This window comes from Patagioenas fasciata, chromosome 24, assembly GCF_037038585.1.
Source record: "Patagioenas fasciata isolate bPatFas1 chromosome 24, bPatFas1.hap1, whole genome shotgun sequence".
Taxonomy (NCBI): Eukaryota; Metazoa; Chordata; class Aves; order Columbiformes; family Columbidae; genus Patagioenas; species Patagioenas fasciata.
Genome location: NC_092543.1, coordinates 5,265,693 through 5,290,616, shown reverse-complemented (window position 1 = coordinate 5,290,616; position 24,924 = coordinate 5,265,693). Strand labels below are relative to the sequence as shown.

The 24,924-nt window shown below is 44.6% G+C and overlaps 1 protein-coding gene across 1 annotated transcript; it reads left to right on the top strand.

The window, feature by feature from the left end:
* Window positions 1-23,101, top strand: BARX2 (BARX homeobox 2). The gene is made up of 4 exons (XM_065855734.2): window positions 1-437; window positions 19,051-19,348; window positions 20,659-20,743; window positions 21,959-23,101. Exons 1-4 carry the CDS (start codon window positions 260-262, stop codon window positions 22,208-22,210), a joined length of 813 nt encoding a protein of 270 aa, XP_065711806.1. The 5' UTR covers window positions 1-259; the 3' UTR covers window positions 22,211-23,101.
* Window positions 23,102-24,924: the final 1,823 nt, after the last annotated feature.

The window sequence follows — 24,924 nt, the reverse complement described above, 5'->3', positions numbered from 1 at the left end:
ATCCTCCCCGCCCGGCGCGGGTAACAATGGTGCTGGGGGAGCAGCGGGCGCCCTGATTGACAGCCCGAGCCTCCTAAAAAAGGCCGCGGCGAGATGCTTATCGGCGGGTTTATATAGCGGGGAGCGGAGCGGCGCGGAGCAGCGACCAACGAGCCGGCAGCAGCGGCCGGGGCAGCGCTCGCAGCGGGCGGGGGGCCCATGCTCGGCCGCCCTGGCAAACCCCCGCAGCCCCGGGGCCGGCGGCCGCCCCCCCCCCGCCATGCACGGGCAGCCCCCGGCGCGGCTCGGCCGTGGCGACACAGGCAGGAGGCGCTACAAGACCTTCATGATCGATGAGATCCTCTCCAAGGAGACCTGCGATTACTTCCAGAAACTTTCGCTGTATTCCGTCTGTCCGGCCCTCCTGGTCCGCCCGAAGCCCCTGCACTCCTGCGCCGGTAAGCGCGCATCCCGCCCGGGGGATGCTCGGGGATGCTCCGGGAATGCTCGGGGATGCTCTGGGGATGCTCCGGGGTGGGGAGTCGGCGTGCACAGGCAGCGTTTTAAGCCAGACCTCTAATACCTTGCCAAGGCAAGCAAAATCATGCGTGTCCTTCTGCAGGGACAGGCGTTGGGGACCTCAGCCCTTTAAACTCGGGAGGTTCTATGATTCTATGCCATGCATCTCTACAGAGGAGACTCCCCCAAACCCAGCCCCTGCCACAGATCGGAGTTTTCACACCCCATCCTCAATGGCAGCGTTTTCATTTGCTCCTCGCGTTTCCCATGGAAAATATTACTTATTAAACCTTCACGCTGTGCCAGTCTCGGCGTGCAGTGTAGGATTCAGGCTCGACGTTCCTCGGGGTGTTCGCAAATAAATAAGCGATGCGAAGGATAATGTGCTAACAGGAGCACAGGTCCTTTAGAAAGCAGCCTTGATCTTGTGCTTGTTGAAACTACTGGTGGTTTTTTCATTGCCGTCTGTGGGAGTACAAAGAATTATCAGAAAATTCGAAAAAGGAGAAAAACTGCTACTGAGACACAGTATTTTCTACCCGAAATCCTTTCTTCCTTAGAAAGGAGTTAGTCTGTTTCTAACAGAGATGTGAAAATACTCAGAATGATTTTGCAGGGATAGACACCACAAATAAATACATTAAATGGATCTGTGTCCTCTAGACACCACTGATTTAAACGCAACCAAAGGAGCGATTGGGTTTTGACCATGGGCGTTACTAAATTTCACAGATTAGTGTAACGCGAGCTTTTAAAAATCCATGTTAAAAGCAAAAGTAGCATTCTTATAATGCATTCCAGATTGTTTTAAAACGAAGAGAAAAAAAATGCTTCTTTTTTTCTGGTGAAACAGGCACTTTTCCTGATGTATGGACTCTTTTTTCTGGTGAAATAGGCACTTTTCCTGATATATGCTCTTCCCACAAGGCCGCACTTCAGTGGGGGCACCTGATGTCTTGAGACAATCAGATGATGAAACTGAAACTTCACAATATGTTGTCCAAAAAATGCTAACTATTACAAAATATTCATAAAGGACTAATTCCCAGTAAAATAATATAAATAATATAAGCTCCAAATTCTATTTTTGCTTTCCTGCGAGTGTTCATTTTGCATTTCTGTTGTGTTTAAAAATCCAAGACCTGCACTTGGACTTAGGTTTGGTGGTTTGGTTCGTGCTTAGCTGGATATAAATACAAAGGAAGTTTCGGGTCTTAGCGGAGCTGTGCTGATATAAAACTTGCTGTTGGGGCATCCCGAGAGTTGGGCAAGTAAACCCTTGGCCCAAGCATAAGTCTTCCTCCAACCTGAATATTTGTCTTGTAAATACTAATAATTAAGGATCCAGGAGTGATTAGGAGGCCAGATCACGATGACCAACTCTTTGAAAGAGATTACAGGACTAATGCTCTCCTCATTCAGCATCTATTGCTTCTGATCGATTTGTGCGTGGTGTTCCTTGCCTTCTTTAATCGCTGACGTATTTTTATACAACATCTGATTGTTAATCAAGATATTGCTGACAAAGGGAATTTTTCAGAGCTGATCTCTCCCTCCTGTGTAGACAGTGGAATTCTGTGTTTGGCCAAAATAGGCATGAAAGTCCCAAATGTTTTCAGCGTGTTCACATTGGAGCCGATGGTGAGAGTCCTGCCAGGAACAGGACGAGATTTCTGCCTCCCGTCCATTAGAAAATGCAAGCAAAAGGAATATTAACCTGAATATTTACCAACATCCAGAGACGCGTATGACTAACCCGGCATCAAAACCCATGGTTTGGAGATCAGCTTTAGGCTAAGGGATCCTTAGCGTTTTCGATAGGACGGGTGCTCCCCAGCAGCTGTTTCGACTCCAACCACCCCCATGGGAAAAAAGGAGAGAAATCTTTATTTAATATGTGGTTCTGAGTCAAGTCTAGCAAATGTTGTCATTGCAACACTAATATATATTCATTAAATAATCATTAATAATCCTCCCGTGATTCAGCAGTGCATTCGGAGTGCTGCTAGCATGACTCTCTGCTTACTGTTCAATTAAAGCCTTTTTCTCTCTTTGTGCCCGGGATCTTTAATGCATTTGCCCTCCAGATTGTGTTTCCAGCCCAAGCTCCGGCCTGGCCCTGTGTCGGGGTGCATTGTCAATATCTGTGTCTAGTGCCATGAGCTTTGTGGAGGTGCAGTGCTTGAGAACTGGGGTACGGGGAGACATTTGCTTGCAGGATTAAAACCATCAAAGAAACTGCTACGAAAGTCCACACTTGGGAATTGTCAGCGTTCTGAGGTTTATAGGTGCAATTGAGGTCCTATTTGTATTAGGTAATAGGATTTTATTATTATGATATGATATGATATGATATGATATGATATGATATGATATGATATTATATTATATTATATTATATTATATTATATTATATTATATTATATTATCAATCATTGTCAAAGAAATGGACAATCCCACAAAAAAAGTAGCTAAATGTGAAAGAATTTGAAAAATACCCAACACATATCTGTTTAAAAAAATAATTAAAAATAACATGAAAAGAAACAGTGACTAAATAGTACAGAAATACAGTACTATGCTATTTAACTCGTGTTTCCTTTGTTTCTTGAGTTAATCGGGGAGTGAGCACTTAGGCTCTTTGCGGTCTAGAAAAAATGCATCTTAATTAAAATCCCAGAAATGAACGTTGCCAGCACAGTCATAGCCGGGACCGGGGGTGTTTGAGGCAGTAATGAGTAATGAGCTACTTCAGCTCAACTTCTGTTCAGCAGCACGGCTGTTCCTGGGGTCGGGAGCCCAGTTTCGTAGGTGTTTGCATAGAGAAGTCTGCTGTGCCTTCATCATTTATTTGGAGCTGAAGGATCAGAGATGTTGTGCTTGAGCAGCGATGTGTTTAGCAACATCCGTCCTTAAGTGAAGAGAAAAAAACATTGGGAACCAAGTGGAAAGTATTTGTTCCTTTGGCTATGAGCAAACACTAAATATTTAAGCATGTGCAGCTGAATTGGGATAAAAAGAGAAGCGTTAAGTGGAGGGAGATGAGGGTGGAAGGAGCGTTGACGGCTTTTCCTGCACATGGTGAAGCCGCAGACTGAGGTTTGGGTTGTGAGGAGCATTTGGGTCTGAGGCAAAGCTCGTCCCTTGGGATGAGCCCCAGCCAACACTGTTCTTCAGAAAGAAAAACGCAATTCCCTGTAAAAATGACCCATCGTTAGCTTCAAATGTGCTGTGTGAATGTGTATTGTGGCGTTTATTGAGCCAAATAAACAAGGCTGTACTCGTACTGAATCAGTCAGAGCCACTATAATCAGAAAAATACATTTAAACGATTTCTCTTGCAAGCTACAGGATAGTTAATGGCTAGTTTTCCTTTCACCTTGCAGAGGTTGGATTTCATCTGAATTAAATTTAATAGCCATCTTCAGAATGAATGTTGAATCAAGAACAGGCCCCTGTAGCTTCCAGTGTACGGGAACCTATTGCCACATCTATTTAGTACATTAAACACCAAAACACTGTTGTGTAAGCACAGGAGGGTTGAAGCCTTAATAAAACCATCTCCTCTTCTTTTACAAGACAGAGAAACGTGTGTGATAGGTTTGTGGTTACTTAAATAGAGTATTCTATGACAGATTATCCTGTCATCCTCCAAGCAAAATTAGCAGTGGTGGAACTTTCTTATGGAAAGTATCTCCTTGCATGCGGCACGTATCGCGTACGTATAATTGCATAACATTATACATCTTTAGGAGAGCCTGTTGCTCCGGCTTGTGTTTATTCACGCAGCTCAAACTGGAAAAATAGGCAAAAAAATCCCCCTGAAATAGAAAGTGAGTAATGTAATAATTGATCCAATATCATGATGAAAAGTCTGAAGCCAACGGGGAGTTATTTTTTCCTACCAAACGTTTGCGAGCACATTTTGCTTCACCCTTCTGTTTGTTTAGTTCAGAACCTCCTCTTGACAGCTTTGCTAACAGTTCATTTTGTTCCTGTGGTGACGAAGTCGTGGAGGAGCTGATGTTTGAAGTTGTCTGTGATAGCAGAGGACAGTATTGGGATCTGGATCTCTGCTCTTTGCTTTAAGCGGGTTTGGTTTAGGTTGCTGGATATCCTGAAGTTCTCCGCTGAGGGACAGGGAGCCACGCCAGAACTCAGAAGGGTTGGTTTCACCTTGTTGCAATAAATTACAGAGCAATCATAAATAATGGGAAGGAGTTTGGTGAAGTGGGTGAGGAATAATTGATGGATTATTTTAGTTAAAATTACTTAGAGCCCAATCCAACTCCCACTGAAGTCAATTAAATCGTAGCTGGATTGAGGCCAAAGTGAGTCAAATTCAATTATGCCTTAACTGTAAACATTTAAAAGCACATTATTATAAGGTAGTTTAGCACTTAAATTACATAAAAACAAAGCATTTGTGAAATCCCAGGCTGATCGTATGTTATTTGGACAGCTTTTTCTTGGGGCTGAGGGACAGAGACCCCTAAAGCACCTGTCTGTTGTGAAGAGATGTCACAGCAAGTGCCACTGCAGCTGCATTTCTGTCCATCAGAGACGAGCAATCGCATGAGAAGAGGCAGCAAAGATCACCAGAAATATATGGTAGAAGTCCTGGTGGTGTTTCATCTCATCGTCAGGATTTAGAGGGTTTACTTGTGTAAGTATCAGCTCATAAGCTGCCGAAAGCTTTGCGTGAGCTGATTCAAACCCGCAGTGGGTATGGATGTTCATCTTTGTCTCAGCCGAACAAAGCACAGCATCCAAAATATTATTTAAAAAGCAATAGCCGATGTGATAAAGAGATGGATTTATAGACAGATTCAAGTCTAACAATGTACGGTGGTGTTTTCAGGAGGTGGGGGAGATTCTCTTTTAAATTGTGATTCACAAGCCTGCTTTAAGACAATATCTGTACTTTCTAATGAATCCAGGTTGATCGTTTTCTCTCTGTCCCCAGCATTTCTCCTCGCCGCCCCCTTTCCAGCAGGGCAAAGGCATCTCCTGCTGTCAGGATCGGCTCAAATTTGGCAGGTATAGGGTTTCCCAACTTGCATTTGTGGGGATAGGCTGTCCCGGGCGCTTTTAGTGCCGCATCCGATGTGCTGTCCCTAAAGATCCGTCAGGAGCTCGTGTACAGCGGGGTCATTCCTGTCCCCCGAGCGAACTAAATTTGTCCCCACGGACAGACAGACGATCTCCCCGTGGATGCCAAGCACCGAAAGGGCTTCTGCAGGGCTCAGGGTTGGTCTGGTTCGTTTGCTGCCTTGCTTAAGCAGCTGCGTTTAAAATGAAAGATAAGGCCTGATCCTGGTTTTAAGGAAGGACACCACGTCGCTTCGCTCTGGAAAGGTCTTGGTGGTGGATGGAGAAGCTGGAGGTTTGCAGAGCAATGAAAGGACAGAAATGGGACGGGTGGAAATGGAAAAGGTGGATTTGAGTGCATGCACCGTGCTGGGGTGTCCTTTGAGCTCTTTAACTGGCTAAACGGACTTGGTTTTTAGTCTGGCAAACTCAATTTGGCAAATTATTTTCTTTTGTGCTCAGTTTTCATGGTTGTTTTGCCTTTTTGATATCTTTTTCTGCTTTCCATGCATTTCTATTAATAGCAGGATCAATTAATAGCTTCCACCGACACTTTCTAAAGAGCTTTTGACTATGAAATAGGTATTTCTGTCCTTCAGAAAAGTGTACAAGCGATACCTATCCAGCTGTGTTAATCAGAAAAAAACGGGATAAAACCATGATAGTCATTGATATCTCACTTCCATGGCCCAGACTCAGCTTAGGAAAAAATGCCGCCTGTTTTCTTCCCCTTCGGTGAGCAAATGAACACAGTGCAGACAACTTGGTGGCTCTAGTTGATTACCTGTGGCTTTAATATAATAATAGTTTGAAAAAACTGATTTCTGGGGTCAATGCCCTATTTCTCCCTTCTTAGTATTGTCACGATTAGTCATACCACAGCTTGTAAAAATGCGCTAAAATCAATTGGCGGCTATTTAAAAACGAAGCATCGCTGTTATCTGTTCACGTACATTGACTGCTTGGTACAGCCTGGGCGTGATTTGTTTGACTCGTATTAACTCACCAGTGGTCTCAACTTTGATATTTCTCTATCTCTGAATATAAAATAAAATAAAAAATAAATAAAAGATACTTTCCCGTAGTATATTATGGGATAGAAAATCCTTTTGGACAGTGAAGGATACTGGAAACGCTTTCATTCATCACGCTGCCTTGAAGGTAACTTCGGTTGAAGAGAAGCATTTGCTTTAGAGGGAATATCTTGGGAAAACTCCCAATATTTCTTAGGAAGCGGAGCTGGTGCTGAATTTCTGAGGACCTCTGTAATGATTTTAACTGCTCGCTGACAGTTTACCAGGACGTAGCCCACTTTACCCTGAAACCAGTCACGTCCACAAGGTGTTCACTGAGTATTTCTTACATACAAAGAAAGTCATAATGGAATAGCTGCCTCTTATTGCTGCTTTGTTAATTACCGAAATATCCACCCAGAAGAAACTTAAGTGTCCGTTTCCAATACCTGGCACATTGCTTTAGTCTGGCTTAAGATGTGCTGGACTCTTGTAATTTGTCTTCTCAAAATGTTTGTTTTCCCCAAAGCAAATGACCTCCATTGATAACAACATTGGAAATGTTTGTCCAGTTGATGGCAAAGTGGTTGAAAACCTGTTGCCTTTGGTTGAACTGGGGCCCGTTTGCACACAGTGAGATAATTCAAATATATACCTCATCTAGTTTCTCTCTGCAGGAGTTTTCTTCACTTAGATGCCTCACTTTTTACAATCAGTAAATAGTGAGCCTTATGTATTTTAGACTCTAATTTAACCCTTTGCACGCTGCAGAGAAAATCCAATTAGTGCTTTTCTCAGTACCTCTTGATTTCCCCCCCGTCCCCACTTCTTATTTACTCCTCGAAGCCAACGCAAGTTTTGGTTGTGTAGAAAAAGACAAGAAATTGCATCAGACTGCAAACATCTGGGTGTTCTGTGCTGAGCGTTCGTTCAGTGCAGCTCGGGACACGCTGCTGCTGGATAACTCAGTGCAGTTCGTCATTTTGCAGAGCCGGCGGAATAGCTGGGAGATGCAAGAGCAGCCCGAAATAACGTGGTCAGTGGGGACCGCGTATGTTTAACTGTGCTCTTCATGAGGATTAATTACATACCAAAAAACCCTGTAATTTTTCCCCGCCAGAGACCAGTTTGTAGAACAGGGGAGGCTTTACCGCGAATCACATTAAGATAGATGTTAAGACAAGGCTGCGTTTATTACTTTGTAGTGGTTTCAACTCATTCCTTACCAATTTTTATCCATCCTTTAACCCTTCACTGGGCTTTTTCTCGTTCTGCCCATGTCCTGCTGGGTTTTCCGATTTGCTCTTTCACTGCCCGCCTTCCTTTTCCTCTCCTGGAGCTCCTGTTGCTGGCTCCCCTCGGCACAAACCACATCTCATCGTGTTGGAGTTCAAGTCGAACTTTCGAACCCATGACGTCAGGCTGGTTTGGAATTAGGCAAAACCAGTTTGCCCATCCCTCATTGTAAAAGGGTTAATCCTCTAAACTATTGAGAGACAAGGGCAGGGAATTATGAAAGGAGCCCCTGTTTTATAAGCATTTGTACTGCCAGTGCTTGAATACTGTAATAAGTAGGTTGCTGCTGTGATTAATGACTGCGTTTTACATGCTGACGATGGATGATGTGTCTTGTTGGAGAAGCCATTTATTTTTATTTGGTCTCCTCACCCAAGCAGCACTGAAAATGAGATGTTAATGTCTTGGTGGGAGTAGGTTTTCTTCTCAATGGTTTAATGAAAGGTGACCCCAAAGAGGAGAAGACAATTAAAATGATGCACATTTTGTGCCTCTGTAATATGTGCAAAGACAACTCTCATGGATTTTTTGTTTCAATACAGAATTTCTTATTTTTCTTTGGAGATTCTTATTTCGTTCCCTCCAGGCTGGAAAGGACTAGGGATGTGCCTTAAGCTCAGTCTATTTCTAGACTGTATCCAAAGCTCTACATAAACTGCAAGACCTTGGATCTGGCTTCCCAGCAGATCCCCCAGGATGGAAACAGAGACAGTCGTAGCATTGCATTCATCCTTCAAGAGAGAGAAAAAGATGAATAGGAGTTTTTAAAAACGTTAGAATTAAAGTGCTTTTTCATATGTGGTTCACCAAACCTAAATTAAAGGCTTGTTTAGCTCTCAGAATTTCAACCATCACTCATAACTATTACACCATTGCTGAGCAAAGCAAACCAATTCAACTTGATGGATTGGTGCTGTTGTTTGCTTTTCATCATATAGCAGTAAATGCCAATAATTGCCTAAATTCTCTGGACAGATTATCTAATAACATCCCAGGTGGGGTAGGGCCTCTATTTCAAAGCTTAATGCAAACACTGGCAATGTGGAGAGTGTGTCGTGCGGTCTGCGGGGAGAGGGTGGAAATGCCAGATCTCGGATGAGTTTCATCCGGCAGCGCCACATAAAAGAGTCCGACCATGGCGCTAGTTGGGAAATAGAAGAAAAGTATTCCCTGCAGACTTATTCAGATCAGCATCACGTCAAAACTGGCAGCCACAGCGGAATATCTTCCTTGGTTTAGAAGAACTTCAAAATTCAAGCTGAAAAAAAGCTATTTTAATTTGAAAAACCACGCGCTGCATAAGTGCCTCTTATTGGAGGAGTTCCCTTGGAAACATTGCTGGTTGCACAATAACAGGATGCATGCATTGCTTCAATATTAACATACATATTAGTGGCACATTAAGGAATTTCGTAATCGTGTGACACAAAAGAGAGTTCTCAATGCGGTGCTCATGCAGTTTATTAATAGGAAATGTCTTCAGCAAAGTGGCTTTCCCCAAAATCTACATGGAAGCGAACAGAACTTTGTTCTTTCGACCTTCTATGGGGCAGGTGAGAGTAGATGAATTCGGTGGGAATGAAACAATATTCCCGTCAGCCTGGAGCTGTTTCTGCTGCTAGCGGGAATCGCACACCCACACACGTGGGGAGAAGAAAGGCCTGCATTGTATTTTTGCATATTAACTTTTCTGATTGGTATTTAAATGAGATTATGGAGCCGCAGACGTACCTGCGGAACACGGCGATGCTGCATTCCGCAGTGGCAGGTGCCGTAGGAGATTCGGAGGTAAATAGATGTGCTGATAAGAGCCAGAGATGGGCGATAACCAAAGCTCTGACTGAGCCCTCCAAACCTCAAGGTGCGGCAGGGGTCTCCCATCTGGATCCCAACATCATAGTGTTTCTAGGGGCACATTTCTACTTCTAGATTGGAGCTGTGGGAGACAGGTGTCCTTTAACATTTCTGTCCATAATACTAATTCACAACTAAAGTCAGCAGGATTTGAGCACTGTAGAAACCGAATTCAATCCCTTATGTTTAATTAGCTCCCGTCTCCACCCTAAGTCTAATCTGTATTTGTCAGGAGGTGTGAAAACGGCGTCTCCTTGGCTGACTTCCTATCAGAAAAGAAAAAAAACCCCGCACGCTGATGTCTGGCGTGATTGAGGGCTCATTCTTTGGACATGGGGACAGCCAGAGCTCACCAACTGGAATTTCTGGCTTATCCTCCAAAGTGCTTTGCAACCCTAAGGGTGACATTTTTCTCATGGAACTACTTATTCTGGGTGCGTCCGTTTTGAGATAGGTTCCAGTGTAAGTTGGGGAACGATCCATTAGAGAGCAGCATAGGGGAAAGGGAGCTGGGGGTCCTGGGGACAGCAGGGTGAGCATGAGCCAGCACTGGGCCCTTGTGGCCAGGAAGCCAATGGGACCTGGGGTGGGTTAGAAGGGGGTGGTCAGTAGGTCAGAGAGGTTCTCCTGCCCCTCTGCTCTGCCCTGGGGAGACCACCCCTGGAATATTGTGTCCAGTTGTGGCCCCTCAGTTCCAGAAGGACAGGGAACTGCTGCAGAGAGTCCAGCGCAGCCACCAAGATGCTGAAGGGAGTGGAGCATCTCCCGTGTGAGGAAAGGCTGAGGGAGCTGGGGCTCTGGAGCTGGAGAAGAGGAGACTGAGGGGGGACTCATTCCTGGGGATCAATATGGAAAGGGGCAGTGTCAGGAGGATGGAGCCAGGCTCTTCTGGGTGACAACCAATGACAGGACAAGGGGCAATGGGTGCAAACTGGAACACAGGAGGTTCCACTGAAAGAGGAGAAGAAACTTGTTGGGGGTGAGGGTGTCAGAGCCTGGCCCAGGCTGCCCAGGGAGGTTGTGGAGTCTCCTTCTGTGCAGACATTCAAACCCGCCTGGACCCCTTCCTGTGGAACCTCAGCTGGGTGTTCCTGCTCCATGGGGGGATTGCACTGGGTGAGCTTTCCAGGTCCCTTCAACCCCTGACATTCTGGGATTCTGTGAGATTGCCTGTCCTCAAGACATTTTTCAGCTTGCTCTTTGACATGAGATGAATTTCGGTAGGAGCGAGACTTGTTTAAGCTGGGAAACAAAAAAGAAAACAACAAAACAACACCACCACCCTCAATGAAATGAATGGAAGCTACAACATGGTCTTCGTCAGCTTATTCAACAAAAAAAACCAAACAGGTTTGGAAGAAATCTGTCTTCTGAGGTGTTCTAGATTGGGATAATAAGCTTTCAGCCTCGTGGAATAGGTGATGTGCATTATGTTTAGTTTTATTCCCTATGTCTCTCCTCCCTCCCCAGCCACAGGAGCTGGGTTGAGATTGCTGATCTAATTGGCAAACACAAAGGACAGACAGGCTGTGAACAAAACCTGCTCGTGTATCATTTGCATCCTTCTAAATTGCATTGTTTGTGCAGCTGTTCAGCCAAATTGTCCGCAGAGTTTATTTTTGTCCATAGAGGAAACAGACCTGAGTTTTCTCTCTGTTAGGGCAGATGCAAGATCAAAGAATCATATACGCAGCTCAGAGAGACCAAACTCTCTGCTAAACATGTCCTGATGGGGGCAAGATTATTAATAAAGCATCCCTTGAGATGATAAGCCACGATTTTAGGAAGCAAAGTCTTTGCCAAGATGTGACAGGTTTCTTTCAGGTTAATGCTGAAGTCCCCTTTCATTTCAGCGTGGAGGAAAAGAGAGGGGTGTCTGTGTGTTTTAAACACTGATCTACTCTTCTCCCAAGAAGAAAAAAGCTTTTTCCAAAAGATCCATCAGGCAAAATTTACACAATCTGGTGTTGAGAAACAGTTGACCTCTCTTTCTTCCCACGTGTCACTCACCAGAGTGTTTGAGAGGCTCGAAGCAGGAAGAGGTTTTGATATTTATGGCAAGTTCTTTCTGCTGGAGCTCACAAGGGTGGGCTTGCAAACCTGAAGAGTGCTTTTGTGTGCACAGCTACTCAGCTGTCCCATGCCAGTGTTTGCTTATGCTTGTCGTGATAATAATTAACAGAGCAGGAACTAAAGGGCGGATTGATTTATGCATGCATGGCATTATGTGTTTGAACTTGGACAGAAACTGTGAAGTCCTGAGAGCAGGCAGATTTATTTATCAAGTGTGTAAGGATGTAAGAATGGTCATAATATGTCAGTCCAAAGTCTGTATAGACTTGTATCTTGGGTGGTGGCCAGAAGGAGATACTTGGGGAGCAGTATAAAGAACAGAACGTGACTTATCCTTCCATTAAGCTTCATCCTCTCAGCTCTGATGAGCTGTTTCTCGATCTAAGTCCAAATCTTGCTCCTTGACCGGTGACGCCATCTGGCCAGGGAACTGAATTTGGCCTCCTACGTTTCTCCCAAGATGTCCAGTTATCTGACAGAAACTGGTTGCAACCTAAGCTTAGACACTCTGAGAGCTCTGTCTTCTTGGTAGAGCGTTTCTCCTCCCCCCTCAATAGACAAGACCAGAGGTTGCCTGTAAATCTGTTATTTCTAGCTATTTGATTCTGTAATCTTTTGGCTACTTTGCTTGCTAAATCTGCGCCCAGTGGGTAATGAGCTCTGGAGTTGAGTCTTGCCCTCGGTAATGGAGGAAACACTTGGCTGAAGTATCTAACATGACTTGGTTCAAAAGAAAGAGCTTCAAATTGAAGTTGGCTTAACGGAGCCAAAGTGGCCTTCCATACAGATACAGTAAACGAGCACGGTTGTTGATGGAGATGTGCTTGTGTTTATTTCTCCGGAACTGATGTGCCCTGGTCTTCAATCTCCCTTGGAGTCCAAACAGTAAGGGTCTCCATTTGGAGCAGTTTCCAGTCGTGGTGGCTTGAGCCCATGTATCCTAACAGGAGATGTGTTAGGACCTGGGTTCCGAGCACCCCTCTCCCGCTGAGTAGGATTTAAAGGGATCGTGAACAAAGCCAGCTTGTTATCATGGATACCACCAGAAGAACCCTGGTGCCATCCTTCAGGAGTCTGGCATGGCTGGAGAAGACATGGATGCTCTCGGTGAATTTTTGGGGTGTGTTTATGGCATCCCATGCTGTCTGAGGCAGGATATTCTACATCTGCCCGTGGCAGCAGGGGCTTAGACACGTTCTCATTCAGGGAGGCTCTCAGGCTCATCATTTGTTCAAGACCAATTACTTACTGTGTGTACAGTGCCTTAAACACGTAAAAAAAGCACAATATAAATATCAAATGTCATTATTAAGTAAGGATTAATTATCTTTCTGCTTAGTTTTTTGTGAAGGCCTCCGGCATGCATGCCTCGGATGCATTCAAACTTATTAATTACTGTTATTATGTAGAAGTTATACTGAAGCATTATGTTGATAAATTGCTAACGGGGACAGGCTTGAAATGAAAAATCTGGATCTCACGGCTCCAAGCACTGCGGAAATTTCACTTGTGGCTTTGAAACTGGGCTAAATTTAATCTAAGTGCCCCACAGCTTGGGGACCAGCAGCTGAAGCTTGTGTAGTTGCATGATGAGAGATGCTTTTTAGCTGCGATACGTTATAATATTCTATATTATTATAATATAAAAGTTATCATTTACAGACATCAGGGGTTTTGTTTGCAACCGGCTTAGCTGAAAACCTACTCCCTCAAAAAACGTGATTGTTCTCTGATGTGCCTAGGGAAGGTAAAATAGGACTCTGGTTGAGCCCTAATTTTCCCCCACCTAAGAAACTGTTGTGAAAAATTACCATTCGATAAGGTGCCACTTTTTTCCCCCGCTTACACTTGGCTCATCACAGAAGGTACAGACGAATTGGCCTCCAGTCAGAATGCCCTAAAAAGGATCATTTTAGCTGCACTAAAATTAGTTGCACTAATTTTCGTTTCTTTTCTGTTTTCCTCCTGTGGATACAGGCAGGTGAAATCCTGGCTCCGCTGGAGCTGATGGGCGTTTTGCCACGGGCATCAGTTGGGTCTGGATTCTTCCACAGGGAAAAGAAACCATGTACTACCAAGCAGACTTTTTGCTGGGTAGCTGCATTGCATTTATTTTTTGCAAGACTCATGGTCCTTGTCAAACTTCATTGAATTGAAGTGGAAATAGAACATGATGTGAACTGTATCTCGAACATTTGATTGAGGAGGCTTTAGTCCGAGGAACCTTGTTGAATGTTATTTTGGAGTACCACCAGTGTCTCCTAATGCTGCAGTTAGATTTCAGGGTTGACTGCTCTGCTTTCCTGTAACCTCTGTGATACTCAAGATTCCCATGGAAATTTTGGCTCCGTGCATTCGGGCTGAGTTCTGGGGCTATTTTTGGAAGTTTTCGAAGCGGCTCTCAAGTGCCCTTCACCTCTGCTTGTGTGCAGAGACTTTGGCTCTTGCTTAGGTACAAATGGTTTCCACATGTAACCGAACAAAAAGACAGCTAAGTAGAAAATATAAGCAGCAAAACAAAGGCAAATCTCCCCTCCCGAAACAGCGCTGTCTGTTAAGTGAGCCAGCTCTGAGGTGCTGAGAAAAGAGGAATAGCAATAAAGAGCATTCTCAAGCATTCCCACTTCCAGAATTTCTATTTAATATGTAATAGCCACAGGTAAGTCTGATTATAAAGTTGAGATATGGCACTTTCAAAGGGTCTGAGGGTCACGTGCAGGTTTTCCAGCTATTTCAATATTCAAGGAGGGGTAAGCTCTGTAAGGTGGTCTTACAGTAGGGCTGGAAAGAATGAGAAGAGAATCAATGTCTGAACAGGTTGATGCAAAGGATTCCTGACAAATGACCCATCACTGCATCTCTGACCAAACTTTGCATTGACAGGGATGCGAAAAAACATTGAAGTCCATATGTAGGTCTCAGCTCTGGGCTTGAGGCTCGGTTGCCTTGTGCAGGGGACAGCTTCAGGAAGATTTTGTGGCTGTGCCTGGACTTGCAGCCCCTTGGGAGAGGACCCAAGAGGGGTAGGTAGCCCTGAAAGACCATGTGGATCAACACATTGCAATGGCCGTGCCACGCGAACACGCCGACTCGTGCCTGGGAAGCTGTCGAGCTGTCAACACAACGTTCACAACCTCATTAGCCCACCTCTCGTCAGGCCATAATTAGCTCAGGTGCAATCATACCCTGGCGTGGCTGCGCTGCCTCCCATTCTGGAGATAGCGGAGGGATCTGTGCACAGCACCGTGCTGCACGGTGTAAACATCGCCCGGCTCATTTCTTTGCAGGGATCTGGTTATTTCCCTTCAACCCTCTCCTAAGCACGTGAATTTTCCTATTAGATCCACAGCCTGTTGCTGTTCTCTCTATTTTTCCTTTACATCCTTATCAGTTGGAGCACAGCATTGATCTTGGGAAAAAACTGATGCAAACTGCCTTCTAATAGTTGATAATAATGAAGTGGAGCTTAAGGAAAACATGAAGAGTAGATGAGTGCAGTATTTTACTTACACAGTGGTTAAAGTTTTCTGTGTGTTATCGGATAATGTAATGCAATTGTGGGAATGGCCCGGCTGGAAAATCTCAGCTTTTGGGGATCTGTGGTGGGAAAAGTCAATGTAACGCCCTCCCCACTATACAAACTGGTATGGTTCAACTTATTGTCGATGTTTTCTTGCTGCCTTTGCCTTTGCTTCGCTCGGGGCTTGCTGCTTCCTTTCAGCAGGCTGCCTGCTCCTTCGGCAAAACGAAGCTCTTTCCTAAATGAACTCAGCTCCTTGGTTCCCTTTTGTTTTGACACTCAGGAGACAGCAGATTTATAGACCTTCCTGAGTCGTAAGTTCATTTTCTCTTATTATTTACCTTTCACTGCAGCCCGTTTGGAGTGAGATCTCATTCTGCCCCCGAGCGGGGCTGACCTGCCAAGAGGAGCTGATCCATAAATCTTTCCTTCCTTTTTCTTTCTTTCCAAAACAGAATTAGCTGAATTTGCCCAGGAGGAAAACTGTTCTGCCATTGCCGGCAGTCAAACAGTGCAATTAATTAGTGCTTTCCTTTTCTCTTCCCCCTAGTCTGTGCCTACTGGGGTTGAAAGTAAGCCAGGGAGGAGGAGGAGAGGGGAAAAGAAGGGGAAAAAATTGTTTGAAGTATTTATTTTTAATTAAAACTGTTGCAAGGTGACCCGGTGTAGCGGTGGGGTACCTTCTGTGTCGTATCTGCTCGTCATAAGAAGGCTACGAGGGAGTAAAAACCCAGCACGATGCAGGTTTGTGCCTGAGATATCGGCTTGTTTGGGCTGGAAAAAATGGACATTGCTCATTGAAACCTTTGGAGAAAATGGGGTGAATTCTCTGTCCTCCCTCTTGGTGTTGCTGCTGAAAAGCAAACCAAGTGAGAAGAAAGATAATCTTTGGATATGTTAGATCATGATGCATTTCTAGGACAAATATTTCACATGTAATTAGGGAACGAGAGGCCAGGGTTCTTCTAGACTCGCCTGGCTTGAGTAACGCAGTTAATTTCAAGGTGGTGTGGTCAGCGCGTTGTGCAAGGAGCAGGTCTGTTATTCACTGTACAACGCCTGCCAGCATGGCCTGATTTAAATAGCAAAGCAAAATGTTTTCAGGTCCTTAGAAAACACTCTGCAGATCCAATGTCCTTTTTATTTTTAGCTCTGGGTTACTTTTAGCAACCGAGTGGCCAGATGTTCGCTTGATGGAGATGGACAGGAGTAAGAGCTTTGTTGCTGCTTGAAACTAAGACTATTCAAATGATTAAAAAATAACTACAGGAAAACTTCTGTTGCTTAATTACAGTTGTGCATGGTGTGAAATATGGATTATGCTAATATTTCCCAAGTATTTGAGTATTCAGCAACAAAGTGAGCCGAGACTACCCTATAGACTTTGGGGTGATTGAGACTATTCTAATAGATAAAACTGAGACCTGTATAAAATCACTGTCCCTATGAAGATCATTGAACCTCCTGCGTCCTAAACTGCGGGCGGCTTCACTATTTGGCTGTGCCACCTCCTGATTGTTTTAGATGGAGACAATAAAACACTCAAGGTGTGTTGCTGGGATAGCAAATTAATTCCTCGGTTTTGTGCTGATGCGAGCTGCTTTTTGGCTTTCAAGTGCAAAAGTCCAGTGGATCAGGATTGGAGAAGATGCTCAGACAACAATGCAGGAAAGTTCAGCTGCAACTGTTCTGGAAGGCGGGTAAGGAAGGGAAGATCATTTCATTTCCATTCCTTCCCGTTTTGGGAGACGGAGCATGTCACAACAGTGCTGAGCAGACAAAAGCAGCTTGCCAGCGTTTAATTTGTTGAAGATTAAGAAATTATTCCATTCTTACAATACCATGTCAGTCTAGAAAATACCTTTGAACTCCGGGGGATGTGAAATTTAGATCTAGCCTCAGATTTCATAGTGTTTGGAAGCCAAAGCTTCATCAGGGGAAGAAGCGTACGGATGATTTAAGAGGAATCATGTTCATAATGTACCTAGAGACAATGGACTGGCTCGACTTCAGCTGCCTTTGAACTTTGAGATAACTAAATGTAAATGTAAATGTAAAACAGGACACTGAGCTTAGACGTTTTTATTTGTGATCTAGAAGCTAGCTCAATGTAGAGAATGTCCCATTTACCAACAAGGAGAGCTAAATCACCCCAGAAAAATATCTGCAGCCTTGAACCCCACATCTTTCTCTAAATACCGTCCTTACTCTATGCCCCAACCATCCCGCGTCCTCATGGGGCGGAGGGCAGAAAGCTGAGAAGTCTTTAGCACGGCTGGGCTGAACATCAGCAGATGCTTTCATTATTTACGGTGGTTTCTAAAAGTGCTGTCGCAACTGTTTGGTGTCAAACCATAAGCGAAGGCTCCTCTTATGAGCACAAATGATAAACAAATATAAGGCACTTGATGTCAACAGCCTCACAAATCTGTTCACCACCTGGAGCTCCGAGCGACTCAGCGGTTGCAAAGCACGGCTTGCACAGAAGCCGAGCAGCCGTTTCAGAAGCGCTGTAAGTAAATAAACGCGCTGACGTGGGCACCAAAAATAAGCGTGTGCCGAGCTTTTTTGAGCGTTTGGTCAGGTCACAGCTGCTGGCTGCTGAACGTTTGGGAAGATAAATCCCCTCATTCAGGTGCTCAGCGCTTGAAAACGTGGACCTGGACAACTCCAGTGTCATCTGCTTCTCTAACAACCAACCTCTGTTTTACCCTGTGAAAACAGCCAAGTTCTTGCTGTTGGTCCTGGAGGAAGAAAAGCAGGGTTTTGTATTCCTGATCCTAGGTGATTATTAGAAAAATAGCCTCTTTCCTCTGTTTGATGGAGGCATATCAAGCTCTGGGACCATGCTGCTACCATGCCATAAGGGAAAGCAAATATCCCTGGTTGCTCTGGTATCAAATACCTTTTGCTGACCTCCCTTGAAGAGATTTCCTTGTAAAAATGCTTTTGTCCAGAGGTTTCAGTCACTCGGAGCCTTGCAGGGGTCTCGGAGCTCTGGTGATTTATTACTGCTTAGTAATCTTGTGGTTTATGGACATATACAGGGGTACAAGGGTAAAAGTATCAATTAACCACTGATCTGGGGCTGATTCTTTCTGGTAAATTTGGCTGAAACAGGTTACTTGGTGGTGCTGTACCTCAGAAAAAGATCCACAGAAAGAAGAGGTAGATGATGCTTTAGACAAGCTAAAGGTTTGCTTGGCAATTCTTATCTCATCTTTCAAGTACTTACTTGGTGATTTAAGTGGAATGATTTAAATTTAATAGAAATGCTTTGATTTTTAGTGTTGCAGAGACGTGGAAGGAGGGGAAGGAATATGGGTCATCAGCAGGCCAGGCTGGCAGCTCCTTTCCTCCACCATGATGAGTTACTCACCCAAATAGACTCATTGAGGTCTAGAGATCATAATTTTCATTAGCGGTGACTCACATTACGAGTTTCACAATCAGCCTGCTGGTGTAACGCGTTCCTTTCCACACGACCGTTTATCTCAAGATCTTGGAATACTTTATGTACTTTAAACTTTAATCCGTGTTTTACCACCAGCGAAGCAAGTAAGAAGGATTGTTGCCATTTTGCAAATAAGGTAAACTGAGGCACGGAGCAAGAAAATGATTCGCCTCAAACTGTGCGGGGTGAGATGAATTAACCACGCTGCCTCTGGACTGGTCTTTACCCACCTCTGCTTCCTTCCCTGCCAGGGTCCCCTTCTCTGCGGGCGTATCCTCTCATCTCCGTCATCACCAGGCAGCCCTCCGTGGTCCCTCAGCTCGTCCCCACTGCCACCAGCTCCCGTGTGCTGCCCGCCCAGCCCTCCCCGGGGGCCACCAGCTCCGAGCCCCCCACCAGCGAGACCCACGGCAGCAGCGAGTCGGAGGCAGAGCAGCCCGCGCCGCGCTTAAAGAAGCCCCGCCGGAGCCGGACCATCTTCACGGAGCTCCAGCTCATGGGCTTGGAGAAGAAGTTCCAGAAGCAGAAGTATCTCTCTACCCCTGATAGGTAGGTCGGTCGGTCTCTTACTACTTGGTACCAAAATGGACAAACAAGGAAGGTTTTCTCTCTTTTAAAGCCTTTGAATCCTGCTCTGCAAATTTAAAAAGACCTGTGCAATACCTATTAAGACAGTAAATTTAGAGAGGATTTAAAAGGTGCATCAGACCTTGAACTCCACAGTAAGTTAACTCCCAGTATTTAGATTAACTTTGGAGGTCTGCCCGTCACCAAAACCAAGGATCGCCGCTACACCGAATTTCATGGGCACGGCCAGGCTGTCTCACACGGTTTCCGAGTTTTAGTGCTCCCGTACTGACTCCTCACAGCTTCACGTACCCAGATGGTTGACACTTGTTGAAGCACTCGAGGCTGTTAATTAATTTTATGGTGCGACTGTTCCTTGGCTTTGTACGTGTTTGAGGCTGCTGATGAGCAATTCCTGCCCGTGTACCACTTCCCCGTGTTTGTTTCCTCAGGTTTCTAAGCAATACCAGTTACGCTAATGTGTGTGGCAAGAGATGGTAACTGGTTGCAGGTAAGCAAAGTGTAATAAGACACATGCACTAAGGTGAGAGGTAGTCAAGCAGCGTGTCTCCCTGTCATCTCATGGCTGGAAGCGTGATGGTGAAGCATTGAGTGATAGTGTCTTCAAGTCAATGGGATATCTTGCAGACAAACCCAACATGTAGGTCTAAAGTGAATCCAAAGTGAGGGAAAATCATGAATCTGTGAATGTGTGTTTGAGCAGAGAGCTTGGGATGTGCCGTGGAGTTTGAACTGTCCCACCGGCAGGACTCGGTGACTCCATGGGGCGCTTGCCCGGCGTCCCTGAGGATTTCCAGCTCCGTCCCTTGTGCAACTGCGTTACAACACTGCCAGCTGTCTGGCGCTGTCATCCGTGGGGAAGGACGAAGGATTCCTCTGAGCCGCATTTGCTTCATATCCTGGGTTATAATATCGAAGTAATGAGCGGTTTCAGAGGAGCTTTCACACGTTGGGGATTTGTGGAGGATGAATCAGGATTATGGGCTGTCTGCCACATATACCCTTAAGCTAAACACGCAAATAATAAATTCATTTATAAGCCTAAATTGCCTATAATAGCAGAATACATTAGAAATGAATAGATTTAGATGTACTACGACTCCATGGGAAATGAGAAAGTACTATTATCCCTATTATGTAGGTCGTGAAGAAGAAATGCAATACGACGAGCAGCACTTTGAAAGGCAGACTGATGCTGGGTGTCCTGATTCTTGACATGTTTGCTTCGGACTGCTCTTCTCCATGAATTTATTGCCTGTCTTGTCTCCCAGGCTCGACTTGGCCCAGTCTCTGGGGCTGACACAGCTCCAGGTGAAGACGTGGTACCAGAACCGTAGGATGAAGTGGAAGAAAATGGTATGTGGTTCGTTGTTTCTTCACCACGATCCTTAAAATCTGATTTCAAGAGAACAGATTTGAAAGCTGAGCATGGTGTCGGTGATCTGTGTCTGCTTATACCACGTTTTCTTTTATTCTTGATCACTTTTCTTAGAAACATACTGTTTTTAAAAGAGTTTATACTGCAACATATGTGGTGGGCTGGAGGGACCAGAGGCAGCAGGAAGAATACGCAGCAAAGGGATGCAAAAAAATAAGAATAGAACAGAGGGAGGAACCAAAATATCTCCCTCTGCATTTTTGGCATTTCTGTGATCTTAATGCTGGTGGGACTGGTTCTGTGCATGGACAAAAAAAGACTGTATTGCTCCATGGAAACCACTTCAGTTTTGAGAGTTAATATCGTTAATTCTTGCTTTTCATATCTTCCTTTCACCTCTTTCAGTTATTCTCAGTTTTATGGCTCTTTTCCAGTTAAAATGCTTCTAGAAAGGACAACTGTCCGCTAAACCCGGGTGGGAACCGTGATGCTGTGACATTCTCCAGTGGAGATGTTTATGTATTCTGATCTGGGAGAGGAGATGCAGTTCTGGGCTGTATCTGTGACCGTATGCGACAGCTGCAGGAGTTACTGCCACTTCAAACAGCTTTGGGATCAGCTCGGACACGGCGCTTTGGTCGGACGTGTCTTGTTGTGCACTGATGTTGCGAAGGGAGAGGGAATTAAACACAGGAACAGACTTACCTTGCTGGCTCCCAGCTTTTACACAGATGAGAGGAGTCTCATGTATTTTAATGCAGGTGTTACGATAATAATAATACTAAAGGCTATTTCAGAAGACAAAGAAGCTGAAGGAAAGGCAGTCAGAGGAAATTCTGGTTAAGGGTTATGACTGTTCTTACTTGGGCTTAGCATTAAGCAAACACTCAGGAAAGGCACTGAATTCTGCAGAAAATCTCTAGTGTTCAGGACTGCGTGCCTAGGCTGGTGTAGGAACTTAGAGACTTCTAGATTTCTGTGTGTCCTTGCTTTTTTTAATGTTTGCATATCATTTTAATTATATGAAATAATGGGTGAGCTTATCCATGCACCCTGGGCATCACTGTGAGGCTGAAACAGCGACCAAGTCATGAATTAACTTTGAGGTCAAAGCCAAGTTTCATCCTTCTCTAAAGGGTTTCTCATGGCAGCAAAGCTCAGATTGACCCTGATGGTTCATCTCTTTGCTCCAGGTTCTGAAGGGTGGACAGGAGGCTCCAACGAAGCCCAAAGGCCGTCCAAAGAAAAACTCCATCCCCACCTCAGAGGAGATTGAAGCAGAGGAAAAAATGAACAGCCAGGTGCAGAGTCAGGAGCTGGAGAGATGTCAAGCCCCCGAGGAGCCTAAAGTGACACAGGAGAAGCCAGAAGTCTCTTCGGAGACAGAGAAGTCTCCAGAACATATAGCAGAGCCCTCCTCGGAGGAGACTACACCGCTAAGTTAAAAGGGAAAGAAAGGAGGGGAAAAGAAAAGAAAAAAAAAGAGAAAAGCCAAAACCAAATATATATATGTATATATATATATTTAAATATGTATGTAATTGTGTGTGTGTACATATATATATAAATATATATATATATGTAGACCTTGTGTATAAGTCTAAAGATTGGTCACTTTGTGCCTTTGGGAATCGGCCGTCGTGGGCCGTGGTGGAACGAAGACATCCCGTGTGCGCGGGGCCGCCCGTCCCTCCGGCGCTGAGCGTCACCCGTCTGTCCGTCTGTCCGGAGAAAACCACCTCGAGAAACCTCCCGGGCTCTTGGATCGGGGACAGCTGAGAAATGGGGAGCTGTGCCAGCACCATTTCATCCTGTAACCAGCACTTAGTTCAGCTCAGAACAGGCCCAGCTTATGGAATTTTAAAGTTCAGACCCATAGGTTTGGCCCAATGTAAAGAGCAAAGCTTACAAAGCGAGATTCCTACCCGGGTCAGCGTTCGGATTTCATCTCTCTTGGTTGTTTGGGTGCCGTGTCTGTGAATTTGCAGTGTGATCCAGGCTCAGACTTTGCCCGAGATGAGGGTCTGGGTTTGAGTCTGCTCCAAAAGCTTTGGGATGCTTGGATCTGGGAGATTTTGCTTTGGGCCCACTTCTAATTTTTGTAGTTTGTTTGTTTGTTTGTTTTTTAAAGAACATTTAAGTGTTTTAAGGGGTTGGGAGGATGATGGATTTAAGAAGTTGCTGCAGAGAGTTCACGTTTGTTGAAGATGTGTGCCAAGAACAGATGTGCATCACGTTTCATAAAGTCTTGTCAAGGGTGCATTTTGCCCAAAGGCTGCAAGAGATGTATTAAGATAACCTTTATTTTTTAATTAAAAATTAAATGTATAAATGAAGCGGTTGTTGTTGTTTCTCTTCCAGAATGCTAAACAGAGACTTTTCTGGGCTAGGTTTTTCTATTCTCACAAACCCTGGAGAAAATGGGAATCATCCGAGTTTCCGTAACTTGTAACACCTTGCGCAGGTAGGTGAGGGGTGTTAATGCCACCGTGTCACTGCGTGCAGATCTACCCATCACAATAGGAGCACCAGTGTTCTAGATATTTTCTGTCACCTCCCCTCCTGTAGTTAAGTCTAGACACCCAATAAAAGGGCCTTTGTGACCCTGTGAAGATGACTTAATATCCTTCTTTTTGGGGTGGTGGTAATGATTCACACCCAGATCTGAAGTGATTTATCCCAGGAGTGTCGAGTGGGGAGGAAGGATGTCTTTTTTCCCTGGTTTCTTGCTCAATGGCGTTTGGAAGACTTAAATTCCACCTCTGCATTAGCTCTGCAGTGGCACATGCAATGGGTAAGATTTACATGGTGAAACTCCAGCGAAGTTGCTCCGCTCACCGTGTGTTGCCGAGTGCTTAATACACAATAACCAACTACTACAGGTTTGCACCTAAACCTGCAAAATATTTCACCCAAATTGGGCAACGCTTGTTTGCGAAACACAAATCCCAAGCAATTGGTGCCATTTAGCTCTTTATGCCACAGAGAGGTGGAGACAGGATTAAAGACTTCTCTCTTGCCTGTTGTGTTGAAAACACAAGCTGTTAGCTACAAAATCCTTCCTCTGCCGTTAAAATACATTGACATTTGGTTTGGGAGCGTTGTTCTTTCCGCAGAGCCCTGACACACTCGATGGGCACAGCAAGAGCCCCGGGCGGCAGGACAGGATTTGGCGCTTGTCTGGAGCTGATACAGTTTGGTTTTGCACATTCTTTATCTCTGGATGCCTTTTCTTCCCCCCTTTTCTTTCCGGATCTGTGCTTTAGTGCAACTGTATCTATTGGACTTGAAATGGCATCTAATTTAAAAAAGCCCTATGGCCTGTTTATACAGGAATTAGATTAGATGCTCTATGAAATCTCTAATAGTCCACTATTGTTCTTGGATAGTAGCAGCAGCGCTCTTATCTCAAGATGTTTCCACAAGTCTCCAATGCGGTTGTACTCAGGGCGAAGAGAGTAATTCACTGGAAATAATTTGTCTCATGAGTTTCACCATCAGATTGCAAAATAAAAGTGGCGAGAGTCTCTACAGGGTTTATTTGGAAGCCTGAATAGGTCCTTAAATCAAATTTTGTCTGCAGATCATTCCAGAAACACAAAAAGCCAACTGTCAGGGAATGCGTCGAAGAGACCTTAACTCCTCGGAGTTCTACGTGAAAATATCTTCTAATGAACATAGCACTTGGAAATTTCAGTGTAAAGCCTTTCAACCAAAATGTGCTCCATAAAATGGCAAATGCGTGTGGGTTTTGTGGTTTTTTTTTGCTTTTGACACCTGATGGATTTGTCTAATTTGAGGAATTTTGATAGATTTACATGGCAGGGAGAAAGAAAAGTAGAAACAGGAGAACAAATCACTTTCCTGCCCTGAAATAAAAAAGAAGCGGTGTGTGGTGTTTCTCTGCTATATCATGAAATGCATAAATATGAGAATACAAAATCTCAACAAATGTTAAAGCTGCATTTCTAAATCACAACCAGTTGATCGCTTTCCAGCGAAGGGTACACTGGGTTTTACAAAATGACATTTCCCACTTCCCAGGTGAAATTAATTGTTTCTGACTCAACCCCACTTTACAGTGGGAACAGTTGCAGTGATTTTTGTTGTTAATCCCATTCTAATCACTTATGAGTCAACGTGGGTAACAATGCAATGC

Coding starts and splice junctions, on each gene's coding strand:
- BARX2 (XM_065855734.2), top strand. CDS start 260: ATGCACGGGCAGCCCCCGGCGCGGCTCGGCCGTGGCGACACAGGCAGG. Junction 438..19,050: donor GCCCCTGCACTCCTGCGCCG/GTAAGCGCGCAT, acceptor CTTCCCTGCCAG/GGTCCCCTTCTCTGCGGGCG. Junction 20,744..21,958: donor GGATGAAGTGGAAGAAAATG/GTATGTGGTTCG, acceptor TCTTTGCTCCAG/GTTCTGAAGGGTGGACAGGA.